The 21,401-nt window shown below is 44.3% G+C and overlaps 1 protein-coding gene across 1 annotated transcript in view; it reads right to left on the bottom strand.

Annotated features, from left to right (window-relative positions):
* Positions 1-21,401, bottom strand: part of SPIDR (scaffold protein involved in DNA repair) — a 651,436-nt gene that overhangs the window by 434,588 nt on the left and 195,447 nt on the right. The window contains exon 7 of the mRNA XM_068237354.1: positions 11,499-11,599. Within this exon, the coding sequence (XP_068093455.1) occupies positions 11,499-11,599 (101 nt within the window). The remainder of the gene's footprint in view (positions 1-11,498; positions 11,600-21,401) is intronic.

Raw genomic sequence — 21,401 nt, 5'->3', positions numbered from 1 at the left:
GAAGCAGATACATCCTGGTATGAGTCCAAGCTCACCAGCAGGGAAGACGAGCCCACCCACAGATAATCGGGAAATTTTCAGTACCCCCATGTCTACTCCGAACTCAAGGAAGAGAGATCTATCACAACTCTCACCGGAGTGGAGTGAGATCTCAGGAGAACTGCTCGATCTGAGTTTGTACAACGACGAGCAAGAACCGACCGATGAGACAACCACAACAAAAGTCCTGGAAAGACAGGTCGAAATCAAGGAAGTCACACAGCAACCTCAAATCAGGCCCACACCCAAGGCTAAAAGGACAAAAATACCTACACTAAATAAGAAGACCCGTATCGACCAGAAGGCCGATACCAAACAAATCACCGACTACTACACCTATACACAAGAAACTAATAGCAGTGAGGACACTATCTCAATAAGGGGTACTACTAGCTCATCATCTTCTTTTTTAGAGCTTCCGACAATACTAGGAGAGACACCCCCATTACAACCGAGATTATTGAGCCTACGAGACGTGGCACCCCCATTAACCATCTCCTCACCGGTACCAACAGGGGGAGGCAGGACTCACGAGGACCGAGAAAAAGAGGAAAGAGAGGGGGCAAGAAGAAAACAAACCAGGAAACTATCAATGTAGACAGTTCTAAAAACAAAGAACCCCCGAAATGTATCTTCAACTTATCAAATCATATTTTGAATGAGGCCGAAAGAGAGGTCCTGGGCAGGGGGCTATCTTTTTGCCCAGCCAAGTCATCCAATCTGTATGAATTATTCATAGATCTCAACTCTTTCGTCCGCAAATTAACCCTCAAATGCTTCTTCAACATGAAAAAATTACAAGGGATCCCCACTGACAGAGACAAGAAGGAAACACCCATCATCCCAGATCCAGGTGACACAGTCGTACAGATCAGGATTGATCATGAAGAATTTACGTTAGAGAAATATGTCCACACAGAACTCAAGAGGAAATCAACCTTTTATCCGACCAACCAAAGGGGTCCATATATAGAGAGCTTCTACACTGAAGTGATGGAGGGGTTTAGAAAACTAGAACATAAGAAAGGAAAGAGAAAGAACCTCAATAAGGACGAGGAAAGGGCAATCAAAGATCTACAAGCAAAGAAAGAAATTGTTATCAAATCAGCGGATAAAGGGGGGGGGGGGGATCGTGATCCTGAATAGAGACGACTATACGAGGGAAGGAGAAAGAATTCTTCAAGACAGAGAATACTACTCAATTCTACAAGAAGATCCCACTAAAGAATACGGGGGCATACTGAAAACATTGACAAAATGGGCACAGGAGGAAGGAATTATAAGCAAGATGGAACAAGACTACATAACCAATCCAAACCCAACCATGGCACAATTTTATTATCTACCAAAGATACATAAGTCATTAACAAATCCACCAGGTCGGCCGATCATAGCGGGAATTGATTCACTGACAGCACATCTTTCGGAATTGGTGGAACAGCACCTACAACCATACGTGAGGAATCTACCATCCTACCTCAAGGACTCAACACAATTGCTATCAGAACTCAGAGATCAACAATGGCAAGAAGATTACCATTGGATTACTTTAGATGTGGCCTCTCTATATTCTAATATTCACCACAAGATTGGACTACGAGCAGTCTGGCACTACCTGAATTCTGACGATAGGTTTCCAGAGAAACAGAGATACTTCATTATACAAGCCATCACGTTTATACTGACGCACAACTACTTCCAATTCATGGACACCATATACCTACAACAAAGAGGAACAGCTATGGGGGCAAGTTTTGCTCCAAGCTACGCTAACTTGACGATGGGCCTCTTCGAGGAACTGCTACTTGGACCCGACAATCCTTTTAGCAGGAACGTCATCTACTACAGGAGGTATATAGATGACCTAATTTTCATATGGCAGGGAGAGATAACAACAATCAACCAGTTGAAAGACTATCTCAATAACAATGACTGGGGCATTTCGTTTACCATGAATCACAGCACACAGAAGATTGAATATTTAGACGTGACACTATACCAGGATGGTGGGTCGATCAAATCTTGCAATCATTTCAAATCTGTAGATTCCAATGCCTATGTGGACTACAAAAGCAGCCCTCATAGGCCCTGGAAAACCAACATACCATATGGCCAGTTTCTGAGAATCAGAAAAAACTGTACTGACATCAAGACCTATGATGAACAAGCAAAAATCCTCACGAAAAAGTTCAAGGAGAAAAAGTACCCGTCCCGACTAGTGAGAGAAGCAAACAAGAGAGCAAGAACAACAGAGAGAGCCACACTGCTCGACAGGAAAATAAACAACAACAAAAACAACAACAAAAACGGTGCCCCTGAACTCAATTTCATCACGAGGTTCTCGAATCAACATATAGAGGTCAAAACAATAATAAATAAACACTGGTCACTTCTTAGAAGGGATCCCTTTCTAAATACCCAACTGCAAAATAAGCCCGGAATAACATACAGAAGAGCGAAGACACTCAAGAACATCGTAGCCCCAAGTAAACTGAAGACTGCGGATACCGCAAAAAACTTGGAACTAACCATAAAGGAAACCCCAACGAAGGGTACTTTTAAATGCAAACAGTCCCGTTGCCTATGCTGCAAGGTGATAGTAACTGGACAAAAAGAGTTTACATCCACACAAACAGGTGAATCCTTCCAGATCATGAGCAATCTGACTTGTGCCACTAACTTTATAATATATCTCATTACATGTCCTTGCAATAAACAGTACGTCGGCCGAACCACTCAGCAACTAAGAACAAGATGGAGCCAACACAGACGCAATATAGAAAAAGGTTTCCTCAAACATGGACTCTCCAGGCATTACAAATTATACCACAATGAGAATCCAGAAGGTACAAAAGTCTGCCCCATTGAGTACATCATGGAGGGCTCCGCTAACCGTCACAATATGCTGAAAAGAAGAGAGATGTACTGGATCTTTCAATTAAACACTCTCCAACCAGAGGGTCTAAACGTCTGTTTGGAGCACAACCTTTAATAATTCCAATTCCTGCCCATATACCCCCCTCTCATCCATGAGTCAGCCTTGATTACGAAATCCCTAGAACCTTTCACATATAACTATCCGAGGAGCAATTAGGATCCGTAAAGGAAGGATTCAGCCGCTCTATTGGTCACTATGTACAACATATGCACATAACTGCCTTAAAGCTAATGTTCGGGCTCAAAAAGCCGTTCGACCCTCAATAACCAGACTACAGGTCAGGATTTCGTATTGGATCCCTCCCTTAGGCCCCTCCAATTAATCCTTATCACATAAATCCCCCCCCTCCCTTTTAAAATATCCCCCCCTTTCTCCCCCCCCCTCCCTTTTTTCATCACAGTTGGAGGGGGTTGGCCTTAACTAGGGCCCGTATTTTACCTCTAAACTCCATCTATCAAATTGGGGGCAGCCCACACTTCGAGACTTTATCACATATTAGTTTTTGGCTATTTATTCTAGATTTTCACGTATGGCCCTCTGTATTACCGGCACACTTGCATTTACACACAGAGGCGCACCTTTATGCTTCGGTTGCAGTTGTGCTACTTTGGTATCATCATTGTGCAATATTATGGCCGCAACACTGAGAAAGACATATGAACTCATTTTCTCTCTGTGTACAATATGTGTTTCTAAACAGAATTGTGTACGGTGGGGGCTTAGCCAATCCCCCACTCATATAGGCCTCTGGCTATCTAGTAATTGTGCCCTTTTTATTTTACTTTATTTTATTTTATTTTTATTTGTTATTATTTTCATCTTATTAATATATTAACTATGTTTATGCGTCAGGTATTCTTTAAATTACTAGTGTACCTGTTTCCCTTCCATTTCCTGTGGACTTTTAGTAATAGGCAGCTTTCGTTTCTGACATCTGAAGTCAGTCCTGACAGGCACGCACCCTTGGCGTGGGTCTGTCACCATGGTAACATGCATATATTACAGGGCCTCCCTACGTCATGACACCGCCCTCTCTCCTTCCCCTCGCATGACGGATTAGAGCGCACGACTACGGAATGACGTGCGCTCGGGTACTTCGTACAGCCTCAGTGGGCGGGCATACTCAGATGCGTCTCCCGCGAGGTGACGCTGCCTGTCCGGAGGAGACCGCGCCCCTTTCTTCTTTTACCTCTGGCCATGCAGTACCTGTGGCGATAGAGCCACGCCCCCCTTCACCACCTCCCTGGCTACCATTGGGGCTAGATGTGAGCATACACGCCCACCTCCTCCGCCCCCTCAGTAATTGACAGCGCTATAAGTTCCAGGCAGCCAGGACAGCGGCGCTCAATTGGCGCCCAGGCACATCACAGGACACTACAGGTAATTTCTGTTCCCCAGTACCTTGACTTTATTTGGCTTAAATTTCTTGTTGTCCCTCTGACATTGGCTGCACTATACATTGCGCCTCCCTAGGGGTCCTTTACCTACTGCAATACCCCCCTAGTCCACCCCTCAGCCCCAGCGTCTCTCTTATACTTTACTTTGCCCACCTATTAATATTTTTACGGGTTAGTCTACCCTTTATATATTATTTTTAATTATGTCCTGGTCCTATGAGAGTATTTACGGGGTATCCTTACCCTACTCATGGTGCAGCGCTGTCAGACTCATAAATATGAGATTACAGCGGTACACTTCCCTCAGGTTGCAGGTACTTTATTATTTTTAGCTCAGGGCAGCTCTTGTCCTTTTAGGTCTTTTCAGGCCACCACGTTACTCATGGCATATACGTGATACGCATCACTTATTTGGCCCGGCTAAGTTGACTACCTATGTTAGGTATTTTATGTTATATGTATTGATTTACACCATGCCTTTCAAAAATCCGGCTATTGTAGCTATATGTATCTTATATGTTTTTTCTTTACTAATTAGAATCCTGAGCACCTTTGTAAACTGTTTTTATGTTCTTATTTCAAGCACGTATATTTGACCTGATGAAGCGGCTGCGACCGTGAAACGCGTTGTCGATGTGCACAAATAAACTCTGAACTTCCTTTTACATGGTTTGATTACTACTAATAAGGTAGGCAATCTCTAGAGTTGTAGAGCTGTGATATCAGTTACCACACACATGCATACAAACCAGGGACGCTGCTTAAAATCCTCTCGATCCGACACGGGCGCCTCCAACCATTTCTAAGCTCATTAGGAGTAAAGAACTGATGGGGGCCACATCATTTATAGTAACACCCCTGACTGCAGCTAATCTTGTCAGATTTGTGTAAGAAACACCTGCTCTGCATGCTTGTCAGGATCTGTGGCTAAACATATTAGAGGCAGAGGATCAGCAGGACAGCTTGGCAACTGGATTTGTTCAAAAGGAAATAAATACGTCAGTCCCATATCCCTCTTACTTCAGGTTCCCTTTAACTCCAGGTAAGGAGGAAAAATGTCAATTTGATCCAGCTATGTATTAATAAAAAAATAATGAAACACATTTTTATTTACAGCTAATTCATAGTACCTGAATGTGTTGCTGCATCAACTTCTTATAAATAAACATGGAGAACAAACTAGTGCAACAGTGATGCATATCGAGGATTCTGGTTGGTTGCTCAGGTCAGCTGATCCATTTTTGCTTTAATTACCCTTCATTAGTTTTGATTAATTAGCTACTCTGATCTCGCTCTAGGAGGATTACACAGTCAACCAACTTTGTGAGCTTGATTACAGGAGAGGACAGCAGAATGATTATCTCAACGGTGAGCTGTTCTGCCTTGTGCAATCAAAAGGTTGGGTGAGAGGCTTTGTCTATGCCATGTAGTCCAACTGTAGCAGTGCAGGGCATTGAGCTGCAGGGCATTTCAACTACTGGCAATTGAACATTCTAAAATTATCTCCTGGGAGAAAAGTCAGGTGAAAAAGTGAATTGCATATGGGCCCTAGTGTCATCATGGCTCTTTTTCACTTTGGAATTTACACAGGAGGTCCACTTTAACCACTTCCCGACCGCCTAACGCACAGCGGCGGCCGGGAAGTGGAGCCCTTAAGGACCAGCTCATCCACAGAGGCGGCGGTCCTTGTAAGGGCATGGGCGGAGCGATCCCGTCATCCGTGACGCGATCCTCCGCCGGCGCCTGTCACCGCTCGCCCGCCGCAACATCCCGCCGGCTATACGGAAGCGCCGGCGGGATGTTAACCCCGCGATCGCCGCATACAAAGTGTATAATACACTTTGTAATGTTTACAAAGTGAATTATAAAGGCTGCCTCCTGCCCTGGTGGTCCCAGTGTCCGAGGGACCACCAGGGCAGGCTGCAGCCACCCTATGTCGCACCCAAGCACGCTGATTTCTCCCCCCCTGCCCCAGATCGCCCACAGCACCCCTCAGACCCCCCCTGCCCACCCCCCAGACCCCTGTTTGCACCCAATCACCCCCCTAATCACCCATCAATCACTCCCTGTCACTGACTGTCAACGCTATTTTTTTTTATCCCCCCCCGCCCACTGCCCCCTCCTGATCACCCCCCCCCCACCCCTCAGATTCTCCCCAGACCCCCCCCACCCACCCTGTGTACTGTATGCATCTTTTCCCCCCTGATCACCTGTCAATCACCTGTCAATCACCCATCAATCACCCCCTGTCACTGCCACCCATCAATCAGCCCCTAACCTGCCCCTTGCGGGCAATCTGATCACCCACCCACACCAATAGATCGCCCGCAGATCCGACATCAGATCACCACCCAAACGCAGTGTTTACATCTATTATCTCCTCTAAACACCCACTAATTACCCATCAATCACCCATCAATCACCCCCTATCACCACCTGTCACTGTTACCCATCAGATCAGACCCTAATCTGCCCCTTGCGGGCACCCAATCACCTGCCTACACGCTCAGATTGCCCTCAGACCCCCCCCCCCCTGCTTATCAATTCGTCAGTGCAATATTTACATCTGTTCTTCCCTGTAATAACCCACTGATCACCTGTCAATCACCTGTCAATCGCCCATCAATCACCCCCTGTCACTGCCACCCATCAATCACCCCCTGTCACTGCCACCCATCAATCAGCCCCTAACCTGCCCCTTGCGGGCAATCTGATCACCCACCCACACCAATAGATCGCCCGCAGATCCGACATCAGATCACCACCCAAACGCAGTGTTTACATCTATTCTCTCCTCTAAACACCCACTAATTACCCATTAATCACCCCCTATCACCACCTGTCACTGTTACCCATCAGATCAGACCCTAATCTGCCCCTTGCGGGCACCCAATCACCCGCCTACACGCTCAGATTGCCCTCAGACCCCCCCCCCCCCCCCTTATCAATTCGCCAGGGCATTATTTACATCTGTCCTTCCCTGTAATAACCCACTGATCACCTGTCAATTACCTGTCAATCATCCATCAATCACCCCCTGTCACTGCCACCCATCAATCACCCCCTGTCACTGCCACCCATCAATCAGCCCCTAACCTGCCCCTTGCGGGCAATCTGAGCACCCACACCAATAGATCGCCCGCAGATCCGACATCAGATCACCACCCAAGCGCAGTGTTTACATCTATTGTCTCCTCTAAACACCCACTAATTACCCATCAATCACCCCCTATCACCACCTGTCACTGTTACCCATCAGATCAGACCCTAATCTGCCCCTTGCGGGCACCCAATCACCCGCCTACACGCTCAGATTGCCCTCAGACCCCCCCTTATCAATTCGCCAGTGCATTAGTTACATCTGTTCTTCCCTGTAATAACCCACTGATCACCTGTCAATCACCTGTCAATCACCCATCAATCACCCCCTGTCACTGCCACCCATCAATCACCCCCTGGCACTGCCATCCATCAATCATCCCCTGTCACTGTCACTCATCAATCAGCCCCTAACCTGCCCCTTGCGGGCAATCTGATCACCCACCCACACCAATAGTTCGCCGGCAGATCCGACGTCAGATCACCTCCCAAGTGCAGTGTTTATATCTGTTCTCTACCCTAAACACCCACTAATTACCCATCAATCACCCCCTGTCACTGCTACCTATCAGATTAGACCCCTATCTGCCCCTAGGGCACTCAATCACCCGCCCACACCCTCAGAACGCCCTCAGGCCCCAGCCCTGATCACCTCGCCAGTGCATTGCTTGCATCTATTCCCCCCTCTAATCACACCTTGAGACACCCATCAATCACCTCCTGTCACCCCCTAGCACACCTACCCATCAGATCAGGCCCTAATTTGCCCCGTGTAGGCTTCTGATCACTCGGCCAAACCCTCAGATCCCCCTCAGACCCCCTTCCGATCACCTCCCCAGTGCATTGATTGCATCTATTTTCCCCTCTAACCACCCCCTGAGACACCCATCAATCACCTCCTGTCACCCCCCTAGCACTCCTATCCATCAGATCAGGCCCAATACAACCTGTCATCTAAAAGGCCACCCTGCATATGACCGTTTCCACAAAATTCGCCCCCTCATAGACCACCTGTCATCAAAATTTGCAGATGCTTATACCCCTGAACAGTCATTTTGAGACATTTGGTTTCCAAACTACTCACGGTTTCCAAACTACTCACGGTTTTGGGCCCGTAAAATGCCAGGACAGTATAGGAACCCCACAAATGACTCCATTTTAGAAAGAAGACACCCCAAGGTATTTTGTTAGTAGTACGGTGAGTTCATAGAAGATTTTATTTTTTGTCACAGGTTAGCGGAAATTGATTTTTATTGGTTTTTTTCACAAAGTGTCATTTTCCGCTAACTTGTGACAAAAAATAAAATCTTCTATGAACTCACCGTACTACTAACGGAATACCTTGGGGTGTCTTCTTTCTAAAATGAGGTCATTTGTGGGGTTCCTATACTGTCCTGGCATTTTAGGGGCCCTAAACCGTGAGGAGTAGTCTTGAAACGAAATTTCTCAAAATGACCTGTGAAATCCTAAAGGTATTTATTGGACTTTGGGCCCCTTAGCGCAGTTAGGGTGCAAAAAAGTGCCACACATGTGGTATTGCCGTACTCAGGAGAAGTAGTATAATGTGTTTTGGGGTGCATTTTTACACATACCCATGCTGAGTGGGAGAAAGATCTCTGTAAATGGACAATTGTGTGTAAAAAAAATTAAAAAATTGTCATTTACAGAGATCTTTCTCCCACCCAGCATGGGTATGTGTAAAAATACACCCCAAAACACATTATACTACTTCTCCTGAGTACGGCAATATCACATGTGTGGCACTTTTTTGCAGCCTAACTGCGCTAAGGGGCCCAAAGTCCAATGAGCACCTTTAGGCTTTACATGGGTGCTTACAAATTAGCACCCCCCAAAATGCGAGGACAGTAAACACACCCCACAAATGACCCCATTTTGGAAAGTAGACACTTCAAGGTATTCAGAGAGGGGCATGGTGAGTCCGTGGCAGATTTAATTTTTTTTTGTCGCAAGTTAGAAGAAATGGAAACTTTTTTTTTTGTTGTCACAAAGTGTCATTTTCCGCTTACTTGTGACAAAAATTAATATCTTCTATGAACTCACTATGCCTCTCAGTGAATACTTTGGGATGTCTTCTTTCCAAAATGGGGTCATTTGGGGGGTATTTATACTATCCTGGAATTCTAGCCCCTCATGAAACATGTCAGGTGGTCAGAAAAGTCATAGATGCTTGAAAATGGGAAAATTCACTTTTTGCACCATAGTTTGTAAACGCTATAACTTTTACCCAAACCAATAAATATACACTAAATGGGTTTTTTTTTAATCAAAAACATGTTTGTCCACATTTTTCGCGCTGCATGTATACAGAAATTTTACTTTATTTGAAAAATGTCAGCACAGAAAGTTAAAAAAATCATTTTTTGCCAAAATTCATGTCTTTTTTGATGAATATAATAAAAAGTAAAAATCGCAGGAGCAATCAAATAGCACCAAAAGAAAGCTTTATTAGTGACAAGAAAAGGAGCCAAAATTCATTTAGGTGGTAGGTTGTATGACCGAGCAATAAACCGTCAAAGCTGCAGTGGTCTGAATGGAAAAAAAGTGGCCGGTCCTTAAGGGGTGTAAAGCCCACGGTCCTCAAGTGGTTAAAGTTCAATTCCAGGGGCAAAACAAATTTTAGTTCTGAAAAAAGTAAAAAGGTGTTAGGACTTCTTTGGAGTCTTTACATATATCTGTGTCAGCATCTGGGATCATTTCCCTTTCTTTCTGTCCTGATGCATGTGTGTAAAATCAGCAAGGACAGAGCAAAGGTGCCCATCAATGATACAAACTTGATTGTACAATCTTAACATATCTATGTAGTAGAAGGGTAACCTTACTGAAGATACTGTAAATGGACATATTAAAGTGGTATTGTCACCATAAAAATCAAATTTCAACAGCAACTGGTCAGTGTATTAAGTGATAAAGATGCTAATCCTGCATTCACAACTGTTTCTGCTGTTATGGTTTGGCGTTATCACATACTTTAGGAGCACTGGCCCTAGTGCCAAACAGTTGAATGCTGGGAGTTCTTTTGAAGGCTGAGAGTTCTTTTTATCTATAATATATTCCTCCTCTTCCATTTATTTCCCTGCCTAGCTGATCACTTGTGTTTACAAGCAAGGCTGAGGTGACTCAGTGATTGGATGTGTAAATAAAAAAAAGATTCTGGGAGGAGGGCAGCTAATAAATACACAATGAGCAAGAGAAAGGAGGGGGGAAACAAGAGTCAGGGAGGATATGATGTCAGCATTAGCTTGGCAAGATGGCCACTGCCTAGAATAGGATTCTCTGCTGTTCCTTTGTAAAATTCACAGGAATCATTACGTGGATAGCACAATACATCTGTTATGCAAGTAGAAGTCGTATTTATCTACTTATATATGTGTTTTTTTTATTTCTAGGTTAGTATGGGTGTCGCTTGTTCTTTAAGTAGTCCTTCATATTATATAGAAGTGGTATGATTGTACAGTCAACATTGTATCATTGACAGGTACCTCACACAGTCTGGGACCGCGTGTAGTTAGTTAAAACTATGCTGCCAGCTGATCCTGTGCACGGGACACGGTCAAGCGTCCCCACCGGCACAAAATTCAGCTCTCTAAAGGCAGCTGAGTTCAGTACCTCGGTCAGAAGCCGGTTTCATTGGCTCCTGGCCCCTGATCACTGTCAGCCAATCACAGTGATCAGGAAGTGAATAATGAAAAAAAACCTCTTGCTCTTAAGGGGCCAGAGCCTCATGGTCCTAATGTAGTTAAGGTGGAAAATATTCTGAAACCCCATTAAGTTTATATTACTACCTCTCATTCCCATACCAGGAAAAGCAGGGTTCGAGCTAAAGCCACTGGGATAAATAGAGGTCCCGGAGACATAACTAGGGGGAAGTTTGACAAGTAGGTAAAGCATTGAACCCAAAAGAGTATAGTACACAAAAAAAACAAAACTATTTTTCTAAGAGCTGGGCTTTATCAAAATGTATTTTAATGAAATAACACTGATGTATTGTTTCAAATAAATCTTACCTGAAAGAATTCGGCAGTCAGAATCAGACTGATGCCTCCAAAAAGTAATGGCAGATCTCTCTCTGTTCTGCAGCCGACTCAGCCTTTCAGCTAGGCCTCCCCTGTGGAGAATTCAAGAATGTGCCACATGGCCAAGAGTTAGAAATTCATTTTGCCAAAGGACAAAGTACAGGACACAGATGGGACCATTTACATTCTATTCTAAAAGAAGCATCACAAAAATTCATTCCCTGAAACTGTTCAGACACTTAAGCTTAGTTAAGAACCTCTTCAGTCGCAATAAAATGTGCAATTTGTTTTCGTATAAAATTTAGAACTTCTAAATGCCAAGTGGACCCGTCTGTACTTTAAATTCAATGGTATTGTTTACCGTTTTAGTATTCTGAACACTAAATCCATCCAGAAAGGGATATGCAATAATCATTCTGATGAAATATTTTCTGCTTCTTTGTTTTCATGTATGCTACAGAGAAAGGCTATTTATGTGATCTTTGTGGCTCAGTTCACAGGTCTCCAAACCTGATAAACAGATGGGGGTTAGAAATGACCTTTTTCTTACTGACCAGTGTGTGGCTGGCTATTTGGGTGGCCTTAATTAAGTCCACCACATTCTTTTTGTGGGACATGTGAAAAGATGCTATTCAAGTTGCAGGTAGGATTTTCCAAACCCACCTCCTTCATGTGCCTGTCAATACTGGAAGCCATATGAGTTGGTTATGGTCCAAAAAGAGAAGCCACTGGCCCATCTGCCTCTCCTTTCCTGATCACCCACATAAAGGTGGTGTTTAATAAACCTGGTGCACTAGGATTGCCAGGGAAATGCTCCCAGCAATAACAGGTGTAGCTGCATCCAATGTCCAGAAAAATGGAAACAAACTAAGAAAAAAAGGCAGATTATAGAAAGATCGCAGCGCTTGGATTTAGACGAATAAATGAATGATGGGCTGCAAAGAGAAAATGGGCTGGCATTCCTGGGCCCACCAAGTAAAATTGTAGTGATAAAGAAGAACTCTTGCGCCTCAGCTGTTTAAAAAGCTAGAACTAATTTATTGACAAGCAGTGTATAGCAGAAAATTGATCTCTGAAAACCAATACCAGCAGATCCACATAGCTCATGTGCAGCATACGACCAATCCCACGGTCACTGGTTCAATTTGTCCCGTTTCAGTGGAATAGAAAACGGCCGTAACCCAGTGTCCTGGTTGGCAACCAGGCTGTACAATGCAAGTGGAATCTTGCAGTATTCAATGCCAAATGACAGAGCAACAACACATAAATAAATGAATAAATAAATAAATCTGAATACAACAGCAAATTCCCACTAAAAACGATAATAATCTCCAATGGATTTGCAATAGGTGACGTCTCACCAGAAAATTGAAATAAAAAATGATGAGGACATTGAACGTCCAATTCTGTGGAAATACGACCCATGGTTAACTGCTCCGTCATACTGCATCGTTATACTGCATCAGTATTTTTATATATATATTTTTCATTTTTTATTTCAATTTTCTGGTGAGACGTCACCTATTACAAATCCATTGGAGATTATTATCGTTTTTAGTGGGAATTTGCTGTTGTATTCTGATTTATTTATTCATTTATTTATGTGTTGTTGCTCTGTCATTTGGCATTGAATACTGCAAGATTCCACTTGCATTGTACAGCCTGGTTGCCAACCAGGACACTGGGTTACGGCCATTTTCTATTCCACTGAAACGGGCCAAATTGAACCAGTGACCGTGGGATTGGTCGCATGCTGCACATGAGCTATGTGGATCTGCTGGTATTGGTTTTCAGAGATCAATTTTCTGCTATACACTGCTTGTCAATAAATCAGTTCTAGCTTTTTAAACAGCTGAGGCGCAAGAGTTCTTCTTTATCACTATAAGAAAAAAAGGCATTTCAACACAATAGTAATTAGCCCACTAAATTACTGTTCCCTGTTTATGGGCCTCTCCCTATATCAGAGTAATTTTCCTTGGCCCAACAAGTTTGCACTTTGACTTGGCAGTTGCTCAATGGACACAGACAATGTGATTCAAGGACAGACAAAATAATCAAGGACAGTACAGAGGTGTGTGTACACACACACACACACACACACACACACACACACACACACACACACACACACACGTGAGAAAGAAAAGAATGATTTGTTAAAGAGTACTACAATTCACAGCACACAGACACAGGGCTGGGGGATGAGAAATAATCAATGATAATCTTAGACATTCTATTGTTTCCTGATTACATATCGGAGTAAGCAGACAATATTAAAGCAGTATACTCAGGGCCAGTTCTCTCATGAAGCAAGGTGAAACATTTGAATCCGGCAGCAGAGATTACAGGGGCAGCATTTTTGTTACCAGCATGCAGTCACAGTAGGAGGAGAAGCTAGGAGAGGAGACCGAGGTGAAGGTGTCATTATTGCGGAAAAGCAGCTTAGTGTGCTTTGTGAGAAGTCTGGCAGTGAGTGAGGGAGGAAGGAGAGCAGTGTTTCATTTGACGAGCACAGCAGAAGGGAGGAGGTGGCACTGTTGTCCTGACTGAGGAAGGTCCTCACAAGTTTGCCTCAGGCAGCAAAAAGTCTAGAACTGGCCCATAGTATACTCCTGTCTGTATCTCAGCAGCACAAGTTAAATGTGGGGCTCTTTTACATTGCAAATCACAAGTGCAATTGGAATGCAATTTCATTGCAATTTTCACTTGATACTACATCAGTTGCACAATAGTGCATTCACAGCACATCCTGACTGCATACCCTGTGCCCCATCACAGTTTTCACATTACATGCTGTCTTGAATTCAGTGCACCGCTGCTGATGCCACCACCGATCTGGCCCACTGTCAGGGAGAAGCGCTGGCATACCGATTAGAGCCCCATTAGAAAGCATTACGGTGCTCCCATTGGATTGCAACATTGGTCCACCTCTCAGTGAACCAATGAAAATCATGCCTGGTGAGAGAAGATTCACATTGGTCTGTTGCAATCCAATGGGAGCCCCCTAATCCTGTTTCTGCTGGGCTCTGTATACTGACGCTTCTCCCCTGCAGTGGGCCCTGCGGCTGTGACTGCAGCCGCGTTGGGCCCACAGAAGATGACCAAAGACAAGGTGACCGAAGACATGTGAATAGAAAAGTTTCAGGAATGTTGGAAAAATCAGCCTAGGCTTTCATTCATCCTGTTGGCATCGCAGTGTCTGCAGTCTCCAGAAGAATCGTCCAGGTTGGGACTGTGTGTTTCCATTCCCAGAACTGATCAAATAGATCCATTGAAGCAAAAGGAGGCGAGCTCCTTTGGCTTCTGTCAGAGAGGAGGCTGTCGAAACCAGGGAATCTATAAGTATCAGCACACCGTAAAAGGCACATTTTAACATTTAAGGATTTTTATTGGTCAGTAGAGGTTTTCTTGAAAACCAAAGCTCGAGAATGTTCCTAACCAACTCTCCCTTCCCTCTTTCTAATCTAAACCTGTGAGGCATCGGAGGAGATAGGATCTGCATGAGAGTGGGGTTATTATCGGAATGATCTCTGTAAAATAGCAGAATATAGGTTAATGTTACTGATATTCTACTATCAGCTATTTCTTGTACGCCCAGGCAAGGCCACAAAGGCCATGGTCCAGGGCACCAGGAACGCAAGGGGCAGGCTGCTGGCAGCAGGGTGACCGTAGCAGTTAGCCTGCCGAACATTCGTCCCGCTACACACAATTTGCACATGGGGGTTGGTGGCTACCAATAGCCAGATCTGGCACTCAGGGGATGAAGGGGCAGCGAACGGGCACTTACAGTGATCTCTGAGCTGCCTGTCACTCACCGAATGTGCCGCTCACCAAGGAGCTTACAATCTAATTCTTGCCATCATGTCACTAACTGTCCTCAGATGAACCTACAATCTAATCCCTGCCGTGTTGGGGGGTTGTTAGGATTCTGGCGATCTGGTGGGCAGCTGGTGATAGAGGGTCTTGGGCGGAAAAAAATACAAATTCGGCCCTGTACGCTATGTATACTGCTGAATCAAGAAGACGTAGGAAGATAGCTGTTCTGAGATGAAATATCCTGAGGCTAGGAATAGAAAAATAAAAAAGGGAGGAGGATCAATAATTACTGTATGCAAACGCTTTAGTTAATAGAAGACTAAATGCAGAAATGTATACATAGTTCATTCCTTCTGAACGAAATGGTCACTCGAGTTAATTTGTCAATAATTATTCCTTTCAGCCTTTTTGACCGGTCAACTTCAGACTGCGTAACTGCTGGATGCATTGTCAGAAGCAAATGTATCGATATACAGCTGTGCATAGCTGTGCAAAATTGCATGGTACATCCTTGCAGCACAAAAATTTATTTTTGATCAGAGGTCAGCAGAAATCTGAGCACAACTGAACGCTACAATATGGAAAGTTTAACATTCTCATAAGAGAATGTATGGGCCACTGGATGATCATTCAGCTGCTTGTTGTGCATACGCCGCTCTGTTTAACCAGACAACTGGATTACTACATTCACAGTCAAAACATCAGTACTTTTTAGCTTCTGTCATTTTGGCTGAGGAATAAGACACACAGCTGAAATGATAAACTTTCAGAGGCATAAGATGCACGAGTGTATTAGTAAAATGATTCCCACGACACAGGGTGATGCTTTGCCATGCATTCTGCATTAGCTCTAGCATTTCCCTAATAAGTTGCAGGCAAAATGGTACAGATGGTGAAAACAATAAATCAGACAACCAGGCTTTTTGCCTAAAGTTAAAGCTGCATCCAAAAATTCCATCTGAATACAAAAAAACAGAGTGAGCGCTGCCAAAAGCATGATGAGTTATAGGTGAAGATTGGATTGCACCTCATTAATATGAAATGCTGAAAATGGACAGTACAAAAGAGGGATTGGACAGAGTAGAAAGGAGTAGATTATTAATCATGACAAGGATCCAGAAAGCCGGCAGGGTGGACCAGCAGACATACGGTAATCACAAGACAGCTTTAGTGGTGGTCTCTAACTCACACATCGCCCAGGACATTCTAAATAGACTACACACTTCACTACACTGTAAAAGACCCAAACAGATAAACAGTGTTGCTTAGCAATTATTTTAAACCTTGCGACTATCATGTAGCTTTATTTGCAAATACTAAGAATGCTCAGTTCAATAACAATGTAAAACAGCAGCATGGTGCGGTAATGTAGCACTCTCGCCTCTCAGTGCTGGGCCCAGTTTTGAATTCTGGCCTGGACAACACTTGAGTTGATTTTGTAAATTGTCCCTGTGTTTGCATGTGTTTTTTCTGGGCAACCTGGTTTCTTCCTACGCCCCACAAACACACTGGTAAGCAGAGTCCAGGACTCACAACTTGGCCAGTACCCTACCTGCATGGAGTTTGTATAATTCTCACTGTATTGACGTGAGTTTCCTCTGGGTACTCCTGTTTCTTCATACATCCCAAAAACATACTGATATGTTTGTATGTACCCCAAAAACAGATCCTATTTTATACATTCCATCCATTCACACTTGTCAGTCTCCAATGGATTGTAAGGCTTGGTGGTGTATTCTCCACAGTCAGCATGCAACGCATGAGCTGGCGTGGAGGAGGTACACACACTAGCACAAGGAAACAGGCTATCCCTAGTATAGTGGAGGGGAGGACTGACTCCAATAGGAGATTGTGGCGCACAGAGCCGGTGCAGATCTGACAGCCACAAACAATGCTTTCGTTATAACGTCTCAGCGCAAAGTAGCGCTGAGCGCATAAACCAGAACTGAGGAGATCAGGACAGATAGACAGAATGAACGCTTGCTAGCTAGCGGCTACTTAGCGACAGCAAGCGTCCAAAACCAGACAGACTGGAATGAGGCAGCCAATGCGATGCGGCGATGGCGTGCCTCACAAAGACAGGACAGGATAGTCAGAAAATAGCAGGATTAAGATAGATGAACGTAACACAGATAAATATACAATAAGTATGTTTTCCTAGCGTATTACAATTACAGCTATCAATGAAACTATTTGTAACGTCTGACTAACATATGTATATATCGGCAATGAACCGATATATGACATAAGCAGGAACGCTGACTAGGATTGGAGTAATACAGGGAACAGGACTCAGAAGGATTCGCTATCTCTTCGCAGAGATGAACGCAATCCACAAACGGTAACAGAACAGGATTCAGAAGGATTCGTTATCTCTTCGCAGAGATGAACGCAATCCACAAACAGTAACAGAACAGGATTCAGAAGGATTCGTTATCTCTTCGCAGAGATGAACGCAATCCACAAACGGTAACAGGACAGGATTCAGAAGGATTCGTTATCTCCTCGCAGAGATGAACGCAATCCACAAACGGTAACAGAACAGGATTCAGAAGGATTCGTTATCTCTTCGCAGAGATGAACGCAATCCACAAACGGTACCAGGAGCAGGGAACTACCTCAGCACGGGTGGTCACGGTACGCGCAACCTACCAAAACGTGCTGGAAAGCTGACTAACTGCACACAGGATATAAACAGTTCGTGTACGTATACATCAGCGACACTGATGTATCAACGTAACACAAATACAAGGAAAATAATAAACGTGCTGGTATGCATATATATTGGCAATGAACCAATATATGATGCAAAGACCAGCAAAGTATCTTTAGAACAAGAAACACGATCGAGGGCTGAAGCGACAGCAAGACTGGCTTACACTGAAGCTATGAAAACCCAAGCAAACCCTGCAGGAAGCAGATCTTTATACTGAGGTCATCCAATGGGAGCAGACATGCAGATTCCCACACAGGTGAATGATAATCAGTCACAAGCTGACAGCAGGGAAAGACAGACAAAGCTATGCAGCTTGCATGGAAATAGATCAGAACTGCCTGAGCTGCAGCACTACTACTTCCAGCAATAGCTGCTGCAGCAGCGATCATTACAGTACCCCCGCCCTTAAAAGCGGATTCCAGACGCTTTTCAAAACTGAAATTCCCGACAAAACAGTCTGACTGATAATTCATGATGACCGGGACAGCCCGGTAAGACCGAATTCCAGAATCAGTCCCCACAAGACTGGACCCATCAGAACCAGAACCTACAGAACCATGCCCATCAGTACTACAAGCCCCAGTGTGACACCCATCAGAACCATGATTTCCAGAAGAAAGCCCTCCGAAATTCCCTGAGCGATACCCACCGCCTTCCAGGAACCGTTCAGAAACGCCAAAGCCTTTGCAATGCCCACCGGTACTGTCTTTACCAACACAAAACCCACTGTTGAACCAGTCCAAGGCACCAGGACAAGTTTTCTCAGAGACCTCCCAGAACACCTTGAAGCTCCAAAGAGATCCCCATAGGTCAGAATGCCCCTTAGGCTCACATGGAGAACTATCAAGAACCCCTATGGAACCTAGGGCAATTCCCGAGTCAGGGCCACAAGGACAAACATCAATATCAGGGCTTTCAGGGACCAGAACCATCTCTGGGCATGCAGGCAGACTGGCAACATCAGAACGTGTTCCCACTAAGGAAGCATCAGAGCACGCTAACACCTTAGACACACTTGGGCATTATGGCACACAAAGAACATCTGGGCACACTGGCACAAGAGAAACCTCTGGGCATGTCAAGGAACTGTGAGCCTCAGGGTCAGCCAAGACAGGACCAAAACCAGGACTGGCCAAAAAAAAATCATCATGACTAAACTTCGCAACTACTGGACTTTTACACGAGAATGCTGGATCAGACTTAGATGTCGCTGATTCCAGCAAGGTCAGTAACAAATCAGATTCAGGGGCACTAACAAGACAGGACAAATCTTCTGATGTATGCACTGAACCAGATAGGGACTCCACAACTACCTTTGGACTGGACAGAGACTCATTTAATACACTGGATTGGAGCTCATGAGGCGCTGCAGAACAAGTCAGTATTGCAGCAGCCCCCACTGGACTAGGCAAAACTGAGGAATTCCCTGGACAGGAAGGGGACTCTGGAACCTCTGCCACAGCGGCCAGAGAACCAGAATCTTTCAGGATACAGGGCTGGGTTTCAGGAACACTCATCAGACCGGACTGAAATTCTGAGATTTCTATTATTTTGACCAGAGAATCAGAATTATCCATGTTACAGGGCAAGACTTCTGAAACATTCAGAGGACAGGGCTGGAGTTCCTCGGCTGTTACAACACTGGAGAGGGACTCAACATTGGTTAAATCAGACTGTGTACAGGGCAAGGTATCTAACACACTTGCTGACGAGGACAATATTTCAATGGCTTCTGCTTTGCTGGGCAGAAATTCATCAAGTTTTATTAGAGCAGACTGTAATTCCAAAACAGCTGCTAGACAAGTGAATATTACTGCAACACCAACTGAGGTAAGCAGTGCCTCAGACCCTTCTGCTAGAGGGTTTGAAATATCCAAAGTACTGGGTGAAGCATAAGACTCTGCGACCACAGCTTCACTGGACAGGATCACTGAACAGTCCATATTGCAGGGCAAAACCATGGAAGCACCTGCTGGACAGCATAATGATTCTGTGACCTGAGTTTCATTGGAGAGATCTACTGCACAATTCATGGTACAGGGCAAATTTATTGGAACATTTTCTGAACAAGGTAATAATTCTGCGATTTCAGGTTCACAGAGCAGATGCTCTGAGCTATTCACGAAACTAGAGCGAGGTGTAGAAACAGGAAGATCAAGACACAATGTTTGCGCATCTGAATCACCATTCATTTGTAAAATTGGAAAATTCAGATGCTGGGGTTCTGAGGTGTCTAGACAGGATTGCTGGGACTCGGAAACTGATGTAGTGCATCTATTGGCATCTGCTGGATCAGACAGGAGTTGAACTTTATTAACACAGGTAATTTCTGCAGAAGTGTTTGCAGAGACAGGCAAGATTTTTCTGGTGTCTGTTTCACTGAACAAAGAGTCATGAGTACTGGCTAGGCTGGACTCGGAAGTCAGCAGGACCTCTGGATTCTCTGCTGAGAAATTTGCACAGGGCAAGGTTAAGAATGTATCAGTGGCTTCTGTTTTACTGGTAAGTAACACTGAGTTATCCATGGTACAGGGTGGAATTGCAGGAACTTCAATTTCACACAAAAAGAGCTCCGAATCACCTGCTGAATCAGCCAAAGGTGCTGAAGCAGGCGGGTCAGAACGCCAAATTTGCGAATTCGGAGTCACATAAAAATCATCCAAAATCAGTTCCCACACATCAATCAATGGAGCCACAAAGTCATACCCACACACACCAGTTTTTATTAGGTTATAGGCAGACTTAATGCATGCATTCAATACTAATTCACTTTTTGCACTGTAAAATTGACAAAATGAACTTGAATCATTCTTCCACTCATTGACCAGAGCTTCCATCTCTCCTTTCTCAAATGGAGGATTCCAAGCATACTTAACAGGCAGATCATGGTTTGCAGATATGATTGTAGCAGGGACATATATTGGGTTAATTGGCAGGTGATTGGCAGATTCCTTATTCCTAAGAATCTCCAATACCTGTAGCAAGTGCTGAACTGTAGTGTATGCAAACTTTCCTTGCTTCACAAATAAGTTGATTTGTTCAATACTCTGTAATATCTCCTCATAATCATACTCAGATAATTCTTTTAAACAAAAATCTTTATTTTCCCTAGCCAGGGAGGAAAGTTCATTAGTAGTTTCATAAGTCCATTTAACTCCCCTGAAAGACAATTGCATTTCATTATCTGTTAATGGCAGAATCTCATTATAGGTCTCAGTCGCTAAGGATAACGACTCTGCAGATCGGACACGTTTCTTAGAACGTTTGCGTTTGGCCTTAGACCCTGCTGTTTTCCCTGCTGTTCTTGGTGATTTATTCAAGGCTGCAGGAAAATTATCAGTAACACTTTCTGCTTGCTGAAC

Source organism: Hyperolius riggenbachi, chromosome 5, assembly GCF_040937935.1.
Source record: "Hyperolius riggenbachi isolate aHypRig1 chromosome 5, aHypRig1.pri, whole genome shotgun sequence".
NCBI lineage: Eukaryota > Metazoa > Chordata > Amphibia > Anura > Hyperoliidae > Hyperolius > Hyperolius riggenbachi.
This window is presented reverse-complemented; position numbering and strand designations above follow the sequence as displayed.